The sequence below is a fragment of the Bos grunniens genome, chromosome 14 (assembly GCF_055505025.1).
Source record: "Bos grunniens cultivar Pamir isolate PY7600 chromosome 14, Bosgru_T2T1.0, whole genome shotgun sequence".
Taxonomy (NCBI): domain Eukaryota; kingdom Metazoa; phylum Chordata; class Mammalia; order Artiodactyla; family Bovidae; genus Bos; species Bos grunniens.
Window position 1 is genome coordinate 45,057,184 of NC_141178.1, and position 24,424 is coordinate 45,081,607.

The 24,424-nt window shown below is 40.8% G+C and overlaps 1 protein-coding gene and 1 long non-coding RNA gene across 4 annotated transcripts in view; both read right to left on the reverse strand.

Moving 5' to 3' along the window:
- Positions 1–6,327: 6,327 nt before the first annotated feature.
- On the reverse strand, positions 6,328–8,918 carry LOC147359345 (uncharacterized). The gene is made up of 2 exons (XR_015140727.1): positions 8,608–8,918; positions 6,328–6,986 (listed from the first exon to the last, which is right to left on the reverse strand). It is a non-coding gene; the product is annotated as an uncharacterized LOC147359345 (long non-coding RNA).
- Positions 8,919–20,679: 11,761 nt separating this feature from the next.
- LY96 (lymphocyte antigen 96) overlaps positions 20,680–24,424 on the reverse strand; it is a 33,373-nt gene continuing 29,628 nt past the window's right edge. For all 3 annotated transcript variants that reach the window (XM_086336457.1, XM_086336458.1, XM_086336459.1), the window contains 2 exons: positions 21,752–21,804; positions 20,680–20,811 (listed from right to left, as the gene is read on the reverse strand). In XM_086336457.1, coding sequence (XP_086192583.1) covers positions 20,713–20,811; positions 21,752–21,804 — 152 coding nt within the window. In that variant the 3' untranslated portion in view covers positions 20,680–20,712. The remainder of the gene's footprint in view (positions 20,812–21,751; positions 21,805–24,424) is intronic.

The window sequence follows — 24,424 nt, forward strand, 5'->3', positions numbered from 1 at the left end:
TGTACCCCTCTCTATGTTCAGAGCAGCACTATTCACGATGGCCAAGACATGGGAACAACCTCAGTGTCCACTGACAGGTAACTGCATAAAGAAGATGTGTTACATACATACAATGGAATACTACTTAGCCATAGAAAGAAAATAATGCCATTTGCATCAACATGGATGGACCTAGAGATTGTCATACTAAGCAAAGTAAGTCAGAAAGAGAAAGACAAATACCATATGATATCACTTACAGGTGGAATCTAAAATACAATACAAATCAACATATCTACAAAACAAAAATAGATTCATAGAGAGAGAGAACAAACTTGCCAAAGGGGTGCGCAGATGAGAGGGAACCATTGGCAGTTTGGGATTAGCAGCAGCAAACTATCATATACGGGATGTATAAACACTGTATAGCACACGGAACTATATTCAATATCCCGTGACAGACCATAACGGAAAACAATACGAAAAAGAATATACGTATGTATAACTGGATCACTTTGCTATATAGAAGAAATTGGCACAACATAGTAAATCAACTATACTTCAATATAAAAACTTTTAAAACATAAAAAATAAAAATAGAATGAGTGGTCATAGACAGTGGATACTCATTAAAATGAAAAAAAAAAAAACAAAAACAGTGCTTATCTCAAAAAAAGAGGCCAAATGATGTTGTTTAAACCCTCTGATTCTGTGCTGTTGTTCCAGGGGGCTCCTTAGGGACAGGAACTAGGGGAGGAAACTGGTTCTTCCATTAAATTAGAACAAAATCTTTTCATGTAGAAAATCCCCAGAGGATGAATGGGTCAGGAAGCATGCTCACCAACCCCAAAAGGCCGTGAATTTCTAACACAAACAAACACACAAACAGCCATGTAGGAAAGGAGACAGAGGATTGCTGGAAGAAAAAGGGTTATGAAGGCAAATGCGTAACTTGCCCTTCACCATTTAGCAAAGCCTTCTTTAAGAACAGGCTTCCCTGATGGTTCAGGTGATAAAGAATATGCTAGCAATGCAGGAGACCTGGGTTCCATATCTGGGCTGGGAAGATCCCCTGGAGAAGGGAATGGCTACCCATTCCAATATTCTTGCCTGGAGAATTCCATGAACAGAGGAAAGAACAGCCTGACTTTCTTAGTAAGGGTTTCCTGGTCTTTATTATTGATCATACAGTACGAAAAATACATTCAGGAGAGCTTCCTGTCTATTGTTAGTATGGAAGTGGTTTTTCTCACATGTTCATGGAAGATACAAATAGAAAACACTTCTTGGCTGCCACATCTTCACAGCCTTGTCAGTTCAGAAATTAGGATAAAAAAGTGATGCAAGTTAATGTGGTTAATTCATGACTGTTAAATGGAGTCTGTGCATCCTTTTTCTTTAAATCACACTGCCTTACTGACTAGGGAAATGTGCCCCTAATACGTGGCAGAAGTTCTGGTGGATGTTCTGGCAAGGTGTGCCATCCAAATTCAGTAACCATGAAATGACCCATCCTATTAATAGGATTTTGTCAGTCGTTGGCTGGGAAGGTGATCCCTATCTGTCAACGCTGACATGCAAGTTCCTATCATGGAGTTGTTCTGGACATCTTCCGCTCACCTCTCCCTTCTCCACCCTCCTCTGTGCCCTGGGAGCTGACCTGTAAGGATGAAGACAGCTTGCTTCCTTGCTTTTTGGTTCCTCTGTGTTCAGCCATCAGGGAGCCCCACTGGGATCTGAGGGAGGTAGCAGGGTGCAGCCCCTCCCTGTGGGGTTACTTCTGGCTAGTCTCGCTGCAGAAAGGATGTAGGGGAATCTCAGCTTACATCAGACAGAACTCTGCCCCCCAGTTCCTGTCCCTGGTCCCCTATCCTTAACCTAGAGCTGTAACAGAGCCCATCTTCTTCTAGCCCTGGAGTCCTACACTAATCTCCATGGTCTCCCCACACCTGGGCCTCTGTAAACTGTTTCTTTACTAAATTATCCTAATTCAAATGCATCAAGTTTTCCACTGGGACCCTAGCATAAGCGCTAAAGGCTTTTAAAGTTTCTCATTAATTTATTCACACTTAGATAACATGTTCTGAATAATAGACCTAGAAATGCAAGTGTCTATGTTTAATTTTGAGTCACTGTGCTACAAATAGAAAGGAACATTCTCTTTATTCTTGTCATTGGCATTTTTGGTAGCCTTTGTGTTTTTATTTGTTTTCGTTTTCGCCTGTTGTTCCCCGAGGGATTTTTATTTTTAGGTAGTGTTAGTGCATCAAGCCACTCTTTCCCATTTGATCTTTGCTTGATTCACTTTTTATCCTCTCTAATTTCTGAACTGACAAGACCCGTGAAGGCATGGCAGCCAGGGAAGTGTTTTCTATTTTTATTCTCCATGCACAGCACTTGGCACTGAATGGAACTCAGGACAGATATTTTGAATGAATGGAGAATCACATCTATTCCTGATAGCAGTTATTAGGGAACAAAGATCACCAGACAGTACTCTTCTTAGAAAGATGAAGAGGTGTGTCTGGGTAGAGGGCAACAAGCATATAACAGCTTGTTCAGGGATGATCCAAAGCTGAGACACTCTTAGACTTATGCAACTGGCCTTGGCAGGCGGATTCTTTACTGCTGAGCTACCAGGAAAACCCCATTGCCTTGTAATTCCCCTTTAAAAATGCAAAGATGACCACTTTTTCCCCCTCTTTGCAAATTACTCCACTGAGCAGTCATGAATTAACCACATTTAACTTACTTTTAATAAAAAAGAAGAAATGGCTTCTGTCTCCTGTATTTCAGCTGTCTTACACTCAGTGGATTGTCAGCTTGAAAAATTTCTTTTACACTCTTAACATTCTGCTATTCTCTATGAATAAAACTTTACTTTAAAATGGAAAGTGAGGGTTTGGGTTCATCTCTAATTTTGATTCATATTCTATAAACTCTCTATGTATAAGAACATTTAATACTCAAGTTAAAATTAGAAACTATACAATTCTTTAAGAGGTTAAATCATGTTTTACGTTTTCCTGTGCATCAAGCATACTCTACATACATTTAGGAACTTGCTTCTTTTTAAACTTCGGGTTGCCCTGGGTCTTCGTTGCTGCACCTGGATTTCCTTTAGTTGTGGTGAGTGGGGGCTACTCTTTGTTACAGGCTTCTCATTGCAGTGGCTTCTCTTGTGGAGCACCGGCCCTAGGGGCCTGGGCTTTAGCAATTGCAGCACACAAGCTCAGTAGTTGCGGCACACGAGCTCAGTTGCAACTTGCCTTTTACTCTTAATATATCCTGCAAATCACTTCCTTTCAGTTCATAGAAATCCCTTTCATAGAATTCTGTCATATGTATATACCACGTTTATTCAACCAGTCTTCTATGTTTGGTTACTGAGGTAGTTTCCAATATTTTCCAATTACAAAGGATGCTGCAACGAATCACCTTGTGCATTTATTCTTGTATTATTGGAGACATGTTTATATTGAATCTACCCAGAAGTAGATGGCTGGGTGTGTTTCTCCTGTGCTCTGTTGCTAAGTCATATCTCTTTTCAGCCCCAGGGACTGTAGCCTGCCAGGTTCCTCTGTCTTTGGGATTTCCCAGGTAAGAATATTAGAGTGGGTTGCCATTTCCTCCTCCAGAGGATCTTCCTAACCCAGGGATCAAACCTACATCTCCTGCATCGGCAGGTTGATTCTTTACCACTGAGCCACCAGGGAAGCCCCTGCTGGGTTTGTTAGATATTGACAAATTCCCTTTTGTAAGCCTGGTGTCATTTGCCTTCCCAGCAGCAATGTTTCCTCCTAGCCTCACTAACAGAATATATCATCAAGCTTTTGAATCTTTGCCAACCTAAAAAAGGGAGAAATAGTATCTCAATACAGTTTTATTGTAGGAAAGGAGACCCCTCCCCAGGCCTGAAACCGGGCTCTTGTCTAAAACTAGGAAATGAACTGTCCGAGAAGACACATGTGCTGACAAAGCAAGAGATTTTATTGGGAAAGGGCGCCAGGGCAGAGAGCAGTAGGGTAAAGGAAACCAGAACTGCTCTGCCACATGGCTCGCAGTCTCGGGTTTTATGGTGATGGGATTAGTTTCCGGGTTGTCTTTAGCCGTTCATTCAGACTCAGAGTTCTTTCTGGTGGTGCATGCCTTGTTCAGCCAAGATGGATGCCAGCAAGAAGGATTCTGGGAGGTGGTCGGACATGTGCTGTCTCCTTTTGACCTTTCCTGAACTCTTCCAGTTTGTAGTAGCTTATTAGTTCTGTTTTCCTTACCAGGATCTTCTGTCTTAAAACAACTCATGCAAATGGTTACTATAGTGCCTGGACTGGGTGGGCGGTTTCAATCAGTGTGCCTACCCTAACATCAGTTCTCCTGGGTTCTCTTACCCTGCTGCTCTCTGCCCTGGCGCCCTTTCCCAATAAAATCTCTTGCTTTGTCAGCACATGTGTCTCCTTGGACAATTCTTTTCTGAATGTTGGACAAGAACCCAGTTTCGGGCCCTGGAAGGAGTCCCCCTTTCTGCAACAGTTTTAACTTCAGTCTTCCTTATAAGTGAGCATGAACATTGTTTTATATCTTTATAGGCTTTTTTATATATGTAATTCATGAATTTATTCCTAAAAACTTGAAGCACCCTTTTATGTGGATCACAACAAACTGTGAAACATTCTTAAAGAGATGGAAATACCAGACCACCTTACCTGCCTCCTGAGAAATCTGTATGCAGGTCAAGAAACAACAGTTAGCACTGGACATGGAACAATGGATTGGTTCTAAATTGGGAAGGGAGTACATCAAGATTGTATATTGTCACCCTGCTTATTTAACTTATACGCAGAGTACATCATGTGAAATCCTGGACTGCATGAAGCACAAGCTGGAATCAAGATTGCCGGGAGAAATATCAATGATCTCAGATATGCAGAGGACACCACCCTTATGTCAGAAAGCAAAGAGGAACTAAAGAGCCTCTTGATGAAAGTGAAAGAGGAGAGCGAAAAAACTGGCTTAAAACTCAACATTCAAAAAACAAAGATCATGGCATCTGGTCCCATCACCTCATGGCAAATAGATGGAGAAACAGCGCAAACAGTGATAGACTTTCTTTTCTTGGGCTCCAAAATCACTTCAGATGGTGACTGCAGCCATGAAATTAAAATACACACATTCCTTGGAAGAAAAGCTATGACCAACCTAGACAGCATATTAAAAAGCAGAGGCATTACTTTGCCAACAAAGGTCCATTTAGTCAAAGCTATGGTTTTTCCAGTAGTCATGTATGGATGTGAGAGCTCAACCATAAAGAAAGCTGAGCGCCAAAGAATTGATGCTTTTGAACTGTGGTATTGGAGGAGACCCTTGAGAGTCCCTTGGACTGCAAGGAGAGCCAACCAGTCAATCCTAAAGGAAATCAGTCCTGAATATTCATTAAAAGGACTGATGCTAAAGCTGAAGCTCCACCTGATACGAAGAACTGACTCATTGGAAAAGATCCTGATGTTGGGAAAGATGGTGAAGGCAAGAGGAGAAGGGGATGACAGAGGATGAGATGGTTGGATGGCATCACCAACTCAATAGACATGAGTTTGAACAAGCTCCAGGAGTTGGTGATGGACAGGGAAGTCTGGCGTGCTTCAGTCCATGGGGTCGCAAAGAGTTGGACACAACTGAGCAACTGAACTGAACTGAACTGAACCATCACCCACAGTGGGACTTCCCTGGCAGTCCAGTGAATAAGATTTCACCTTCCAGTGCAGGGGATGTGGGTTCAATCCCTGGTTGGAGAAATAAGATTCCATATGCCTTGCAACCAAAAAAACAAAACATAAAACAGAAGTGATATTGCAACAAATTAAATAAAAACTTAAATAAATATATGTCCCTGTAAAAAGCATACTGTATACTTGGTAGGTTTTTTTCTTTTACTTTTCTTAATGTATCATACCGTATATGTCTGTCTGCAGCATAAACATCTTTTATGAAGAAGTAGAATACCAACACTATTTCCAATGTTTTAAATTACAGTGTACTAAATAAATATGAGTTTTACTATTTTTGCATTTGCATATATATTTATAAGCCACAAAATTTTCAATGTTTTGATTAAAAGTTCTTATTGTGGTATAAGACACAAAACATAAAGCTTACCATCTTAAACACTTTTAAGTGTACAATTGGGAATATTCACATTGTTGTGAAACAGCTCTTCAGAACTTTTTCATCTCACGCAACTGAAAATATACACATTAAGCAATTCTCCTTTTCCCTTTGCTAAACTCCTGGTAACCACCAATTCTCTGGATTTTAGTTACTTTAGATACATCATATAAATGGAATCATAGAGCATTTTTCTTTTTGCAATGGGTTTATTTCACATAGCATGTCTCAATGTTCATTCACGTTATAGCACCTGGAAGATTTCCTTCCTTTTTAAAGTTGAATCACATTTCTTTGTATGTACATACCACATTTTGCTTCTCCATTCATCTGTTGAACATCTGAGTTGCTCTTGCCTATTATGAATTAATGTTGCTCTGAATGTAGGTGTGCAAATATTCTCTTTGAGACTCTGCTTTCATTTCTTTTGGATACATACCCAGAAGCAGGATTGCTGGATTATATGATAGTTCTATATTTAATTTTTTAGGAACTTCTTTACTTTTTTCCATAGTAGTTGTTACCATTTTATAATCCTGCCAAAAGTGCAATAGGATTCCAGTTTCTTCACATTCATAAATAATGTCACAAATAACACATTTTTTTTTTGTTAGTAGCCATCCTAGTGGGCGTGAGGTGTTCTCTCATTGTGGTTTTGACTTACATTCTCTGATGTAATCCCGTTGACCATCTTTTCATATGCTTGTGGCTATTTGTATGTCATCTTTAAGGAAATATTCAAATCCTTTGCCCATTTTTAAATCAGATTGATGGAGTTTTCGTTGTTGAATTGTAGGAGGGAGTACTTTGTATGGGTTTCCCAGGTAGCTCAGTGGTAAAGAATCCACCTGCAATGCAGGATATGCATTTTCAGTGCATGGGTCAGGAAGACTCCCTGGAGAAGGAAATGGCAATCCACTCTACTATTCTTCCCTGGAGAATTCTATGGACTGAGAAGCCTGGTGGGCTACAGTCTATGGAGTTGCAGAGTCAGATACAACTGAGTGACTAAACAACAACAATAACAACAGCAAAAACAGTACTTTACATATTCTGACTATTAACCCCTTGTCAGAAATATTATTTGCAAATAGTTCCTCCCATTCATAGGATGCCTTTTCAGCCTATTGACTGTGTCTTTTGGTGCACAAAGGTTTTTAAGATTATCCCATTTTTCTATTATTGCTTTTGTTGCTTATGTTTTTGGCATCTTATCCAAAAAATCATTGCCAAGTCCAAAGTAACGAAGTTTTGCTTCTACGTTTTCTTCTGGTAGTTTTATAGTTCTAAGTTTTGCATTTAGTTCTTTAATACATTTTTAATTTTTGTCTATGGTGTAAAGTATGGATCTAGTTTCATTCTTTTACACGTGGACGTCCTGTCCTTTCCTCTTTAAGTAGTTTTGGCATCCTCATTGAAGGTCATTTGACTGTATAGACAAAGATTTATTTCTGGGCTGTTTATTCTGTTCTACTGGCTGATTTATCCATCTTTATGCCAGTACCACTGGAGAAAGCAATGGCACCCCACTCCAGCACTCTTGCCTGGAAAATCCCATGGACGGAGGAGCCTGGTGGGCCGCAGTCCATGGGGTCGCTAAGAGTCAGACAAGACTCAGCGACTTCACTTTCACTTTTCACTTTCATGCATTGGAGAAGGAAATGGCAACCCACTCCAGTGTTCTTGCCTGGAGAGTCCCAGGGATGGGGGAGCCTGGTGGGCTGCCATCCATGGGGTCGCACAGAGTCGGACACAATTGAAGTGACTTAGCAGCAGTAGCAGCAGCATGCCAGTACCACACTGTTTTTATTACTGTGGCTTTATAAATCATTTTGAAATAAGGAAATGTGGAGTCCTCCTATTCTGTTCTATTTCAAAATTATTTTGGCTACTCAGGAACTGTTAATATACCATATAATTTCAGGAGAAATTTTGCAGCTTAATTTATTAATATTTCTTGGAGATTTATCCATATTAGTACATCTATGTCTACATCAATCTCATTCTTTTAAAATGCTGTATAATACAAATAAACAGAGCCATGATTTACTTCAAACATTATCCATAATGATTGTCACATTGTTTCTTTCACTGCTTTTGACTAGGAGTGCTTAAGAGTTCCTTAAATTTAAAATAAGTCAGTGGGCTTAGATGCTTATTAATGGAACAGTCTTTTTAATGTCATTTTTATCTGAATATAAACATCAATTCATACTTTTAAAATTTTATTTATTTTTAATTGGAGGATAATTGCTTTATAATATTGTGTTGCTTTCTGCCATATATCAACATGAATTGGCCATAGGTGTATGTATGTCCCCTCCTTCTTTAGCCTCTCTCCCACCTCCCACCCCATCCCACCCCTCTAAGTTATCACAGAGGTCCCTGTGATGTAGGAGATAGATACAACTGGCCTCCTGTTTACATTTCATGGGGCACAAAGAAATAGGCTTCACCCTGGATACTTACAACTGTTAGCGTTTCTTGAGACAAGAGATAGGTGGGCTCCAGTTAAGGCATTTATAATCAGCCTCCTGTTTGCCCTCTGAAATGGAAGTAACAACAGAAACCGGGTAAATAGCCAGTGTTTGTCTCTTGTAAACACCTTAAGTAATAGTCACGGCAAGGACAAAGAGGGGCAAAATGCTGTGTGAGTAAAGGATTAAGAGATCTCCTCCTCTTTTAGGACAAGGGAGACACTACACATGCGCAGAAAGGCTCCTTGTGGGTCAAAAAGTCAAGGGATAACACCAGGCCATAATGAGCCTTGCTCCTCCCAGAAGCCTTTACTTCGAGATCCATCCTGGCTGAAAGGTGCATGTGCAACAAGGGGAGGGTCCCAGGGTAGGTCAGATGTGGAAAAAGAAACCAGATAATTGGCCTGAAGGAAGGCAAAGACCCAGAAGAACTTACCTTACATAAATGACTTAGCCTCTTCTTCACTGCACTCCTCTTCACTTGGGGAGATGCCCACACTCTTTCTCTCTGGGTGTGCATCTCTGCCTTGCTTTTATCTTAGCTAAACAACCCATTTCTCTGTATGCTTTCCCACTTGTTGTTGTGCTACATCTCTAATAATAAACTTTGCACCTGCATTTACAGTTTCTACTTCCGTGATAAATGCACTTTTCACTAGGGGCAGAGATCCAGGGAAAAATAACTCTAGCCTCTAGCCCTTGCTGGTCTGGTGGTTAGGATATCTGGTTCTCATCCAGGCTACCCAGGTCTAATTTCTGAGCTGGGAATTAAGAACTTGTTTTATTCCACTACTCACTGCTGCCTTGCTGAGATCACCTGTGTCATAAAGTAAATTTCCACTGGCTATCTGAATTTACGTATGGTAACAATACATACTTATTATAGAAAACTATGTGCAGAAAGATACAAAAACAAAAAAAATCTAAAATATTCATAAACCTACCAAAATGATAGGCAACACCTCACAGATTTGGGAGATTTACAATACAGAGATTAAATCCTAGATCTTCCATCTACTGTGCAACCCTAGGCAAGTTACTTAACTTCACTAAACACAGTTTCCTCACCTATAAAATAAAGACAATCTACCTCTTGGGATTTTGTGAGAATTAAATGAGATAAGAATTTGTTTAGGGTTTACCACTATGTTCTACATCTATGCTATATCCTATACTATTGAATCTCTAGGGAAATGGGTAGCTAAATTATGGTACATCCAAACAATAGAAACTTATTCAACCATTAAAAATAATGAGGTAGCTCTCTATATATACTGACTTGGAAATATTTCCCAGATTCAAATTAAAAAACATATGTAAGTAATTTCATATTTTAAAATGTGCATGTTTATATAGTGAAAGTTGCTCAGTTGTGCCTATTTGTGACCCCATGGACTACACAGTCCATGGAATTCTATAGGTCAGAATACTGGAGTAGGTAGCCTTTCCCTTCTCCAGGGGATCTTCCCAACCCAAGGATTGAACCCAGATATCCTGCATTGCAGGCGGATTCTTTACCAGCTGAGCCACAAGGGAAGCCTGCATGTTTGTACACACACATATATATAAATGTATATAAGCCTGAATATTCATTGGAAGGACTGATGCTGAAGTTGAAGCTCCAAAACTTTGGCCACCTGATGCGAAGAGCTGACTCACTGGAAAAGACCCTGATGCTGAGAAAGATTGAGGGCAGGAGGAGACAAGGATGACAGAGGATGAGATGGTTAGATAGCATCACTGATGCAATGGACATGAATTTGAGCAAACTCCACGAGAAAAGAGAAGGACAGGGAAGCCTGGCATGCTGCAGTGCATAGGGTCACAAAGAGTAGGACACGACTTAGCAACTGAACAACAATATAAAAATAGTTTGCATAGAGTAATATACATATAAAACTAAAGTCTAAAATGTGACCCACTAAACTGTAAAAATGGTTTTGGGGAAGCAGTGAAGAGAAAGAAATGAAAAGAGAAATTTCACTTGCTTTTTGCATTTATGAACTATGTTACAATGATACACACTATTTTGCAATAAAGAGGCTTACTTTTTTTGTTGTTTTTTTACTCTAAAGAGAAATTCTAACTGTAATAAGAATTAATATCTTTCAATTATAGAATTGCTTCACAGAACATTCCACCTGTTGTTTTTTGAAATTTGACAATTCCTTATGAAGAACAATTTAAATTAAATACAGCAAATAGGTCATCTAAAACCTTCTAACTAGGCTCATCTTAAAGTAATATCAGGAGAGGTTTACATTAATGCGGCTCTGCAGGAGGACTTGTGAGACTGACCTGAATCTTCTGACCTACCTCAAGAAATCAACCCTGCATAGGGTGAGCACCGTCTAAGCCTCTCCTGGCTTTTGTTAACCTGGGCCTTCTGGCTCGTTTGAAATGAAGCAGAGCAATCCATGTAAATCTCCTAACCTCAGGTGCCCAGGGCCATACAAATTAACCATTATGATCATGGTCTTTTCTTAATCCTAAAGGAAATCAACAGTGAGGGAAAGGTTACTTCCACAAACTGTGGGACTTTCCATTGAGAAATGAAATATTTCCTGCCGTATCAGTAAATAAGAATGTCAGAGTCAGCAGCGATTTCAGCCCTCCAATATGAGCCTAAGAGCACTCAGGAAGGAGAAAAATACCTGCAGTCTAACAGCCATCAGATTGCAGCCACTCCCAACAGTGAACCCAAGGGAGTTCCAAAGGGAGCACAGGATACCGGCCCCAGGATGGTTGAAATGCATATGAAAGAAATGATTTTGGTAACCCCAGAAGCCTGCCTCTTCCCATACTTAGAAAAGCGCTACATTTTTTAAACTGGGATATATGAAATGAAATGAAAGTGAAGTTGCTCAACGTGTCCAACTCTTTGCAACCTCGTGGACTGTGGCTTAGCAGGCTCGCCTGTCCATGGGATTTTCCAGCAAGAATATTGGAGTGGGTTGCCATTTCCTTCTTCAGGGGATCTTCCCGACCCAGGGATCGAACCCTGATCTCCCACACTGCAGGCAGATTCTTTACCATCTGAGCCATCAGGGAATCCCTGGAATATATGGTTTTCTTTAATTAACAATAATCTTTCAATGTTCAGATTACTTGCCCTTTGTTGCAAAACTTCCATATAACCTGGCTCCTCCCCTCACCTCCTCTGAGCATTTCACTCAGGGTTACTTGAGATGCTTTTAGGATTTTAAGTCCCCCACACTTAAAGTCCTAAAAATTCCCACCAAATAAAACATATCTCTCAAATTTTAGGTTGTGATTATTTTTTAAGACAACACCATAAAAGTTACGATGCTGTCATAAATTAATAAAAGAATTGTCATTTTCAGTATTTCCTTGAATTATGTTTGTAGATCAAGAAGAAGTTTCTAAAAACAATTACATTTATGCACTGGAGAAGAGATGAAAATTAAGAAGAACCAAGAGCATCTTTTAAAATAACTTCAGAAAGCTAGCACAATGTAATAGCTGCAGATTACTTTATAACTTTACAAATGAAATTTACTTTCACAGGCAACATGGAAATCTCCAGGAATAATTCTTATAAAACTCAATTGAGGAATTCATTGGAAAGTGAAACCAATCAGTTGAAGGGGGCAAGGGAGAAGATTAGTAGGAGAAATATGAGCTCATAAAATAGTTCAAATGCAGGGAAAAGTTCAGCCTCATAAACTTTTATTAATCATGGGACATATGGGACAAATTGAAATCTGAGACGAACTAAGCCAGTTTATTGTTGTGTAGTAGCTAAGTTGTGTCCAACTCTTTTGTGACTCCATGAACTGTAGCCTACCAGGCTCCTCTGTCCATGAGATTTCCCAGGCAAGAATATTTGAATAGGTTGCCATTTCCTTCTCCCGTGGATCTTCCCAACCCAGGGATCAAACCTGCCTCTCCTGCATTGGCAGGTGGATTCCTTACCACTAAGCCACCTGCGAAGTCCAGCTAAGCCAGTTGCTGCTGCTACTGCTGCTAAGTCACTTCAGTCATGTCCGACTCTGTGTGACCCCATAGATGGCAGCCCACCAGGCTCCCCCATCCCTGGGATTCTCCAGGCAAGAACACTGGAGTGGGTTGCCATTTCCTTCTCCAATGCATGAAAGTGAAAAGTAAAAGTGAAGTCGCTCAGTCGTGCCCGACTCTTAGCGACCCCATGGACTGCAGCCTACCAGGCTCCTCTGTCCATGGGATTTTCCAGGCAGGAGTACTGGAGTGGGGTGCCATTGCCTTCTCCGACTAAGCCAGTTAGGATAGTATAAAACACAATGAAGAAATTCAAAGGACAATTATACTGAAAATCCTAAAATGACTCCAAGAGAAAGAATAAAAAGTCAATATCTAAGCAATGTTCTTACAAGTCATTTACTTTTTATGAGCAATGAAATAGCAGTGATAAGCAAAAAAAGTGATGTCTGATGACCTTACAAAATTTTCTTTTAAATGGCATTGCTAGTAGAAAGGTGCTATCTGGTTGACAGATATAGTGAAGAGTTGTTTGGACCATTCTGACCATCCAGGGCCAGCTGGATGGTTCCTGGGTCGTCAGGGTGCCACACTGGTCCTAGATGAGAGACAAATAAGCTTCTATCTGACTAAACTCACTGTTACATAGGGTCTTTGCCCAAGGAGCCAATCTTGGATCCCAACTAGCATTGATGAAGTCTGATTTACTGAAGAAATTGAAGGGTTATTTCACCTGTAAAACAAAGAATTGTGCTCCCAGAACATGGTGTTCTTACCAAGACATTACAATCCAATTAGCTGGACATTTCTCTTCAAAGTTATCATCCATGCTGCAAGAGAGGTTTGTAAATGAGCTGTCAGTAAAATCAAGGTGACTCCCCAGCATCCATAACTCAAACTGAAAGACACCTAATGATTTTATATATATATTTATATTTAAAATAAATATGCAATGGACCAGTAAGGGATTTTATATATATTATCCCTTACTAGTCCATTAAAGTTAGCTCCTCTCTTAGATGGTCCTATTTATGTTTGGGGCACTGTGATTCTCCCTCATCACACAAACTTGAAAACTCAGTGGTCTTTGAATTCTTCTCCTTATGCCCTTATAATAAGCAGTTGCTGCATATGTTAAGACTGTGTTTGGGTTTGGGTTACATGTAAGTGAAAGTGAAAGTCATTCAGTTGTGTCCACTTTGTGACCCCATGGACTATTCCATGGCCATGGAATTCTCCAGGCCAGAATACTAGAGTGAAGTAGCCATTCCCTTCTCCAGGGGATCTTCCCAACCCAGGTTTCCTGCATTGCAGGCAGATTCTTTACCAGCTGAGCCACCAGGGAAGCCTGGCTACGTGTAAGAGGAACCCAACTAAGGTCTTCAAAACCAGAAGACAGGAGTGGGCAGTCTAGAGCTGCTATGACATCCAACTCCATAACAGTATCAGAAACTCAGGCTCCTAGTTGTCAGCTGCACAGTTATTAGCATGTGACTTTCATAGAGCTTGAAAGATGCTGCTTCCTATCTGATACCTTCTGTGTCTGTCTTAGCCTAGCAAAGAGAGAATGAAGCAAGATAGAATTGCTCCTGCGTTATTAGGTTCTATAAGCCCAGAGCATAGAACAATAACCAAAACAAAACTCCTGCCCTCAGTGAGTATACTTTAGCGGCAGAATCAGATGATAAACTAGTAAATAGATATTATATGCTGTGTAATCTAGAGAAGGTAGCAGAAAGTGAGTTCAATATTATATGGACTGATCAGGGAAAGCATCTCTGAAGAAGTTAAATTTGAGCAGAAAATTGAATGAAAAAAATGAATACATTATGTGACTATCTGGTAGACATTCCATGCTCAAGGGAGGATGATTGAAAAGATCTGAGATTTAAATGTGTTAAACATTTTGGAGGAAAAGGAAGGAAATCACGCGGCCAGAATCAAATGAAAGATGCCAAGAGAAGTAGGCCGTGAAGTTGGAAGGGTGGACTTGGAGACAAGAAGATGTCGGGTCTTATGGTCCATATGGAAGGGTTTCATTCGAAGGATGACTAGATGGTCCACTGGAGGGTTTGGGGAATGAGAGACAAGAGTAGAATAGTAGATGTCAGTTAAGAGGGTGATTGCAATGGCCTGGGAGAGAAGATGTGATGGATGTGGTGAGACAAACATGGAGGTCATGAAGGAGCAGGCATGGGGGTCAGGAGTACGACAGCACAGCAGTGCAGTGCTGTCTCCTGCCTCACCTCCACCAATTCTCTTTTTTACCTTCTACCTCCCAGCTGCACCTGAAAAGAAGATGAGAAACCTAAACCTGGAGCCAGACTGTCAGGACCCAACCCCAGTTCTGCCACTTACTAGGTATACAACCTTGCCTAAGTTACATTAATTTCTGTGCTGCTTCTCTATATGTCCCATCTGTAAAATGGGGATAATACTAATATCTATCTCTTAGATTGCTGTGAGGATTAATGCTTTTTTACTTGCAAAATGTCTATAAAAGTGGCCACCATCTGGCATGATAAACATCAGGAACTATTGGCTGGTCATATCATTAAACATTCTCAACATCTTGAATATGCTGAACCTCCCTCACTTCTAAACCTGTCACTTCTCTTTCCTATGCCTGGAATATAGAACTTTAATTTCAAACTCAACTTCCAACTCTCAGCCTCCAAGTCACTGCCTCCAGGAGACCTTTTCCTATCCCCTAGACAAGGCAATGGCAACCCACTCCAATACTCTTGCCTTGAAAATCCCATGGACAGAGGAGCCTGGTGGGCTGCAGTCCAGAGGGTCATGAAGAGTTGGACACGACTGAGCAACTTCACTTTCACTTTTCAGTTTCATGCATTGGAGAAGGAAATGGCAACCCACTCCAGTGTTCTTGCCTGGAGAATCCCAGGGACGGGGGAGCCTGGTGGGCTGCCATCTCTGGGGTCGCACAGAGTCGGACACAACTGAAGCGACTTAGCAGCAGACTAGATTCAGTTCTCCTCTTGTTTCTTGCCCTATCACACTATACTTCCCCTCCAGCAATGACCCCCGCATCATATTTTACAATAGTCACTTGTTCTGTTGTAAGATTTTCCTACTAGATCAAAAACTGTGAAGAGAAGAACCGTTCTTATTTGCTTTGTTTCCATGTATATCTTTAAAGCCAAGCACAGTGCCTGGAAAACAGGAGGCATTAACTAAATACTGAAGAAGTCTATTCACCTAGCAACCTTCTATTAGCAAAAGTCCCCAAAACAGAGAATGTAGTAACCACACACCAGAGCCACATTATGACTTCCCTGGATCCTACCGCTTTTGTTTTCACAGGCCCCCATTCTGCATAAAAAATACATATATTAAAAAGTATATTTTAAAACTGCCTTGGCATAAAGATGAATATAACCTGGACTAGATTCATTATTATATATTCATTGTTATTATACCCATTTTTAAAATTCTTATTTTAAGGGAAATTAAAATTTTAAAACATTTTTGAAAGCCTAGGCATTGTGCCCAGTATGCATAATAGGTAAGTTGCCACACAGTGTCAGCAATGGAAGGATTAAAGCCATAAGAAAAACGAAAACAAACTGTAGATACAGAGAACAGAGTAGTGGTTACCAGAAGGGGAGAGGTGGGGAGGGTGAAATGGTAAAAGAGGTTATCCATATTCACACAGATGGAAACTAAACCTTTGGTTAAGAGCAGACTGTAGGGTATACAGAAGTAGACATATAATGTTGAACACATGAAATACATAATGTTATAAGTCAATGCCACCTCAGTTTTTAAAAATTAATTCTAAAAATAAAATTTTAAAAATAAAACAATGGAGAAAGCCAGAAGGGAACAAAGGGAGGGATAAAATCTGAAATTAGGCTGACTTCCAGGATGAGTCAGACCATGTAGCTATAAATTAACTAGAATGCTTTCAGCTGCAAGTAATAGAGTTCTGATTCCAACCCACTAAACCAATAGCAGGACTGTTCAGAGGTAGGCTGGGTCTGGCTTAGTTAATCCAATGACTCAAGTGTCTGCAGAGTTTCAGGTGCTTTCTAACTCTCTATTCCTCTGTCCAAAGTATTGGCTTCATCCAAAGTCAGGTTCCCCTTATGGTCATCAGATGACTGTCAGCACAAATGGAGGCAACATCCTTCTGGCTTATATCCACTGAGACAGACGAGGAATTCTAGTTCTTCCCTGTAGTCTCACTGAGCCAACTTCAGTCAAGTGCCCAAATGGACCGATAATTCCCTGGAGATCACCCCACACTAGCTGATCTAGCAAATCAGGATCCATGGAGCCAGGACTACAGCATACACCAGGCAGCATCAGGGAGTAGGGAATATCTGATCACCGATTTTGCAGCTCTGGAATCCTCTCAAGAGTTCAACAGTTACAGAAAGAGCTATCACACATGAAGTACATAAAAAATATTTACATCAAGCATATAAAGAATTTACCTCAAGTATTAAAAAGGTCAAGGGATCTTTCTGGCAAGGAAGGATCTTAAAGGGGAAGATTTGTGGAAGTGTTTTTAGAGGAAGCTATGCTGTGACCCTCATCCCCAAGCCCCTCCCCTTAAGGGATGAAATAAGAGGTGGGTAAAGACCTGCCCTCCTACCTCAAACCTTGGTGAGTGGGGATTACACAGGGCACCACAGAGAGCATAATCAGTTCAGTTCAGTCCCTCAGTCATGTCCGACTCTTTGCGATGCCATGGACTGCAGCACACCAGGCTTCCCTATCCATCACCAACTCCCGGAGCTTGCTCAAACTCATGTCCAACAAGTCAGGTATGAGTCCGACCAACCAATGCCATCCAACTATCTCATCCTCTGTCATCCCCTTCTCCTCCTGCCTTCAATATTTCCCAGCATCAGGGTCTTTTCCAGTGAGTCAGTTCTTTGCATCAGGTGGCCAAAGTATTGCAGCTTCAGCTTCAGCGTCAGTCCTTCCAATGAATATTCAGGACTGATTTCCTTTAGGATGGACTCACTGGATTTCCTTGCAGTCCAAGGGAGTCTCAAGAGTCTTCTCCAACACCACAATTCAAAAGCATCAATTCTTCAGGGCTCAGCTTTCTTTATAGTCCAACTCTCACATCCATACATGACCACTGGAAAAACCATAGCTTTGACTTAGACAGACCTTTGTCAGCAAAGTAATGTCTCTGCTTTTTAATATGCTGTCTAGGTTGGTCATAGCTTTTCTTCCAAGGAGCAAGCGTCTTTTAATTTCATGGCTGTAGTCACCATCTGCAGTGATTTTGGAGCCCAAACAAACAATGTCTGTCACTGTTTCCATTGTTTCCCCATCTATTTGCCATGAGGTGATGGGACCAGATGCCATGATCTTAGATTTTTGAATGTTGAGTTTTAACAGTATGAAAAGGCAAAAAAAAAAAAAGGAGAGAGAGAGAAAGAGCTTAATAATGACCCCCAGATTTGAATGGCACAAGATTGGAATCAATGTTTGGGGACCCTCTATTGGTGATATTATCAAATCACAGACCCCCACATTGCAAAATCCAAAAGTCAGCACTCAGTCTTCATCTTATTTAACAGATGAGCAGATCAAAATCATTGAAAGAGCTTCTTCACCTGACTTCCAACAGGCTAGCATTCCAGGTTTTCTCTTACTTCCATGGCCACTCCCTCTCTTCTGCTGACTTCTCCTAAACCTCTCACCCCCACCCCCGATGAGAGAGAATCCCAAGGCTCAATCCTTGGACCTCTTATTTTCTCTGTCAACCCTTCTCTCTACATGTTGGCAACTTCCAAATGTCCATCTCCATCTCCAACTCTCTCCTGAACTTCAAATTCATTTATCCACTGCCTTCCCAAAGTCTCCACTTGGATTAATAGGTATCTCAAAGTGTCCAAAACAAAGTTCTTGATTTTTCTCCCCTAAAACATGCTCCTCCCTGACTTCCCCATCTCAAGTAATGGCAACTCTATCCTTCCATTTGGAATCATCCCTGACTCCTCTCTTTGTTTCATACTCTACCATCCAACTCATCAGCAGAAGTATTTTTGGAGTTGTCTCAACTTTCAGAATATATCCAGCTTAGATCATTTATCACCACTTCCTCCATCACCTTTCACATGGATTACTCAAAATCCTCTCAACTTCCTCCTCCTTCCTTCCCTACTTAGATGGTCGCAAGAAGCTCCCTGTTTTTTCCCACATCTAAGTAGACAGCTGCCTTTTTAAAATGTGAGCCAATGTCATTCTCTCTCAAAGAAACCTCCAGGAACTTTCCATCTCATTCAGAGCAACAGTCAAAGTCCTAAGAATGGCCCATCAAACTCCACAGCACATGCCTACCACCCCCAATACACACACCTCTCTAACGGCATCTCGCCACATGCCCTTCATGTGAACAGCTCCCTGTTCCTCCTCAAGGAAGAACACACTCCAACTCTGGGCCCTTGAAATCAGCTTTCTCTCAACTACAAAGCCTTTACTTCTAAAAAGCCACATGGGCTGCTCCCTCATCTCTTTCAAATATCATCTTCTTGGTGGGGCCTTTCCTGACCACCCTATCTGAAAGTAAAACCATATCACCTCCCCACCTCCATCCCTACCCTCTTCCCTGCTTTATTGTTGTTTACGGCGCTTAGCACACTGTGTTTGCTTCTAAAGTAACTTAGTTGCCAGTCTCTTTCCACAAAAATATAAACTCAATAAGACTGGAATATTTCTTACCTGGGTTGTTAAATGCTGTACCCCAGCATCCAGCCTGACATATAGCAGGTGCTCAATAAATTTTCGTTAAATGAGTGCGTGAATACTGTTCTACAGATAATGTATTATTTGAATATTTTATAAGAAGAAAATGTTTGTTTAACCATTCAACAAATATGGATTCAGAGCAAATTCAAGCTTAAGTACTATGCTAGGTGCTAGTCAAGAGTGGTAAGCAAAACTGAGCTGACTACCCTGCCTGTGATGACAAAAAGAGTGTTAAGAACTGGAGGAAGTAACCTAGGTCAACAAAAGCGTTATCACAAAGTAAGCCGGCCCCTGCCTGGATGAGGTAAAGGTGGGTGGAGGAAAGGGATCTGGGGGACCAAGAAAGCCACAGGAGATTCAAAGCCTGGCTCCACGTGACACAGTTTCTGTACAGTTTTACTCAGGACTGCCCCTGTCCAGTATCAAAAGTGTAATAGGTGTGCTGCATGCTACCTGATGAGAATTCCCTGAGAAAGTAGCATCTGAGCCAATGAAGATCCACACCTATTACTGATAAGGGATAAGGGTCAAGTAGGGTGCATGCATGTAACTGAAGCAGAGGGAACTGTGTGGGTGAAGGCTCTGGAGTAGGAGGGAGTATGGCACATTCTCGAACACAGAGAGCAAGGGAAGGGTGGTGGGAAAAGGGGCTGGGGAGGGAAAAGCGGGGGAGGGACTAGCAGACGCTCCAAAAGAGTCCAGCTTTAGCCCAAACGGGATCAAAAGACCCGTTTAGGAGGGGCTTGTTTCTGTTTTCTTCCGTGTGCGCCATGAGCTGTATTGTGAAAGTATTATTGAAACTGCCTGTGTGAAGGATAACTTACCTGAGGTACCTGACCAGGTGTAGGGTGGTCAGTCAGGAGGCAGCAGAGGAGTCCAGTCAACCAATGCTGGCAACTTGTACCAAAGCAGATGCAGAAATTGGAGAGAAGTCGAGCAACTGGAGAGATTATATTTATTACCTGTGTGATACAGGCTGAATTGTGAATTCTCATAATTCACAAGCTGAAGTCCTAACCCCAGTACCTCTGAAGGTGACTAGATTTAGAGACAAGTAAGGTAAAATGATGTCACTCAGGTAGGCCCTAAACCAATGACTGGTGTCCTTATAAGAGATTAGGGTCACATGTCCAGAGGGAAGATGATGTGAGGACATAGGGAGATGAAGGCCATCTACAGGCCAAGGAGACAGGCCTCAAAAGGAACCCAATCTGCTGACAATTGGATCTCAGATTTATAGCCTCCAGAACAAAATAAATCTTGTTTAGGCCAGCTAGTCTGTGGTATTTGCTATGGCAGACCTAGCAAACAAATATACAGTGTAAAAAATATTTTAAGTGAAGAACAAAACTTTTGAAAAATAAAAGCAAATACTTGATTTATTCTAATTGAAATCAGGGTAATGTATGATAGTAAAGTTCAAGCAAAAGAGCTTTTCTTCAGTGTTCCCCTCGATGGCTTCTGTAATACAGTTGTATTGTCCCTAAAATGAAATACAAGTAATATAAAATGTTAGATGCTTCTATCTTGTAAGACTTTTATAAGAATTTTGTCTTACTAGCAGAAAGCTACTTAATACTTTCTCAGTTTTCTGGACTAGCCTATGAAATTTTCAAACATTAGAAATATTGATAATTTGAAACAAAATAGGTAAAGAATATGTATTATTAATGTTCATTTTAAAATAGTTAACCAAAAGTGAAATGTACAAAGTTTCATTGCACTTCTAATGCAAATATCTAACATTGCCCATCATTATTACTCATGGCGGCAGTTACTGAGTTACACACAATGGTCACAACAATGCTTTCCCCCAAAGATCACTCATCATATTAACAGTGAGCATTTGCATTACTTTTAGCAACACGTGTTGAAATTTAAAGAGTTTTCTTGGGCTTTCCTTGTGGCACAGTGGTAAAGAATCCACCTGCCAATGCAGGAGACATGGGTTTGATCTCTGGTCCAGGAAGATCCCACATGCCACGGAACAGTTAGGCCCGTGTGCCACAACTGCCGAGCCCACAGGTGTCAACTACTGAAACCTGCGTTAGGGCACACACTCCACAACAAGAGAGGCCGCCAAAACGGGGCGCCTGCACACTATGACCAGGCAGTAGCCCCCGCTCGCTGCAGCCAGAGAAAAGCCTGCACGGCAACGAAGACCCAGCATAGCCAAAAGTAAATAAACAAAATTATTAAAAAATAAATAGAAAAGGTTTCCTTTGGTGTAAGTTTTCTATTTTTCCATATTCTACAGAAAGAATAAATAGCAAAATATACAAAATCAACAAAAGTTAAAAAAAAATTTTGAACATCTTAATCTTGAATCAATATTTTTAGAAGTTGTGGATTGCTTTTTTCAAATTCTTAACACATCTGTTACAACAAAACATTAAAGAAGTACAAAACGACTTGAACAATACCTTAGAAAATCGTATTCCCCTGAAGGAGAATTGTATTGTTGTGTTCACAGTCTCTGCAACCAAAATACAAAAAGTTATTGGCCAATATTAGGTAATTTTGGTTTTTTGTAGTATGACATGCATGCAGGAGATGTAAGAGACACAGGTTCAATCCTTGGGTCAAGAAGATCCCCCTGGAGAAGGGCATGGCAACCCACTCCAATATTCTTGCCTGGAGAATCCCATGGACAGAACAGCCTGGTGGGCTGCAGTCCATAAGGTTGCAAAGAGTCAGACATGACTGAAGCTACTTAGCACACACACACAGTATGATATGTACCTTTTATAATTTTACTACTGGCAAAAGTAATCCAAGCAAAATTGTAGAGAAACAACAAATCTTATCCCCTGTCTATGATTCCCCCGTGGCTTCCTCTGCCACCCTGAGCCCCTCTCAGTATCAGCCTGTATCTCATCCCCTAGTGGACACAAACTTGTAAGGCCCACTGGTCTCAGTAATGAATCAATGATGAACAAGCTAGTGCTAATATGCTTCATCCCACGTTACACGTGTGCATCTCTGTTGTTGCTGCGTCTCAGCACGAAATGATAAAGAAAAATCTTCCTAAAGGTGGAGGAGAGTTTTGGGAGGCAGCCAGGATATCAAAGCTCCTTTCAACCCCACCACTGAGAAGCCTAGGTATGTAGTCACTGTTGAAATGCACAGTCATGGGCCTGGCCCCGCAGAAGCTGTGGGAAACAGTTAGAAATTCAGGGAAAACCACTGGCCCGGTCAGAAACAACAAAGGAGTGAACTTAAAGGACAGGGATAGAAAGAAAAATGCTTTGAATCTCTAACAAAGGCAATAGTGACCAAAAATCTTTTTTAAAATTTGAATTTACTTATTGTTATCTTTGGCTGTGCTGGGTCTTCGTTACTGCACAGGCTTTTCTCTAGTTGCAGTAAGTGGGGACTACTCCCCAGTTGTGGGCATGGGCGTCTTAGTTCAGTGGCTCCTCTTACTGTAGAGTACGGGCCCTAGAGCATGCACATTTCAGGAGTTCACACACACGGGCTTAGCACTTGTGGCACATGGGTTCTAGAACACAGACTCAATAGTTGTGGTGCACGGGTTTAGTTGCTCTGAAACATGTGGGATCTTCTGGGACCAACAACTGAACCTGTGTCTCCCACACTGGCAGGCAGATTCTTTACCACTGAGCCATCAGGAAAGCCCCAAAAATCTTTTTTAAAGGAATAAAAATAGCCAAATGCAAACTATAATGATTACTGTTCTCTGAGTTGGCTAAAGACAATCCTTAATAGCAAATGATTGGATAATGTCTGCATCTATACCTTCTTTTTCCCAAATAAGGATTTATTTATTTGCTTCTGGGGGTATTCTTATTAGGGGTGCTCATACATTGAGAAAATTGGCTCTTGAATTCAGTAAAGTGACCATATCTTAATCATCTTAGGACCTTTTATTCAAGATTAATTGAATTCAAATTTAATAGTTCAACAAATATTTACTGAAAGCCTACTCTGCACCAGGAGAGACACGCTTAGTACAATACCATCCTTCCCATCAAAAAGTTAAAGTCTCCTGGAACACAGACATGCAAATAAACCAGTACAAATTCACCGTGTGATGAAAAGTGCAGTAAGGATGAAGGCAGGATAGTTTTTTATTAAGAGTGATGCTTCTGCGGCCTGACCTGCTTGAGTTTGAATCCCAGCTCCTCAACTTATTCAGTATGTGACCTTGGGCAAGTCACTTAACTTGTCTGTGCCTCAGCAAAATGACAATGGATAATAATGTCTATTTCATAGGATTACTATGAGGGTGTCGAGTTAAAAAAAATGCACAACCTATAGTTGAGAACTATATTTTATGCAGTAGACATACTGAGGACTTAAGCCCAGAAGATGGCCTCTCAGATAGCTCAGAGGGACTGCTCCAAAGAGATAAGGGAGGAGCGAGAATACATAGGAATTCTTGCAAAAAAAAAAAAACACCGAGGTAGTGGGAACATCAAAAGATTTCTATTAAAGAAAATCTAGACATCTCAGGTTCATGAATTTAGCACTTTTCTATGTATGGGAAGATGCTCATCGAATCTTTCCTTTGATATGTACCTCAGACATGCCCTAGATCTGAGGGCCAGTATCATGGGCCAATATCTTGTTTTCTCCATCCTCAATCCCCTCACAGTCTACTTTAGAGGGAAGGGGTGGGAGCAGCTGCAGTGGCTGATGGCTTAATGGCCACAATATCCTCTGTTTACTGATATGGCAGGTGACATTCTTTGTAGACAAGAGCTATAGAAGTTAATACATGTAAGTGCTCAGAACAATGTCTCATTAAATATTATTAACATTCAAATGTTATCTATTATAACATTAAATGTTACTCCTTTCTACAACCCTCAGAGCATCTTGTGAATAAAAATGATGATGGTATTGTCAATGATGTTGTTAATATTCTCATTGATGTTAATGTTATTATGACAATTGAACTGACATAAAAAATGGGAAGGTAGGTAGGGGGTATATTCCAGGTGGTTGGGAAAAGAGGAGCAAAGGCAGGAAGGTGAAAATCAATATTCTGGTAGTTTACAGGTATGCCTGAAAGGGGCTCAGTGTCATTAAAGCAAAGAAGCAGCAGGAGTGCGAAGAAGTAAAATTGAAGA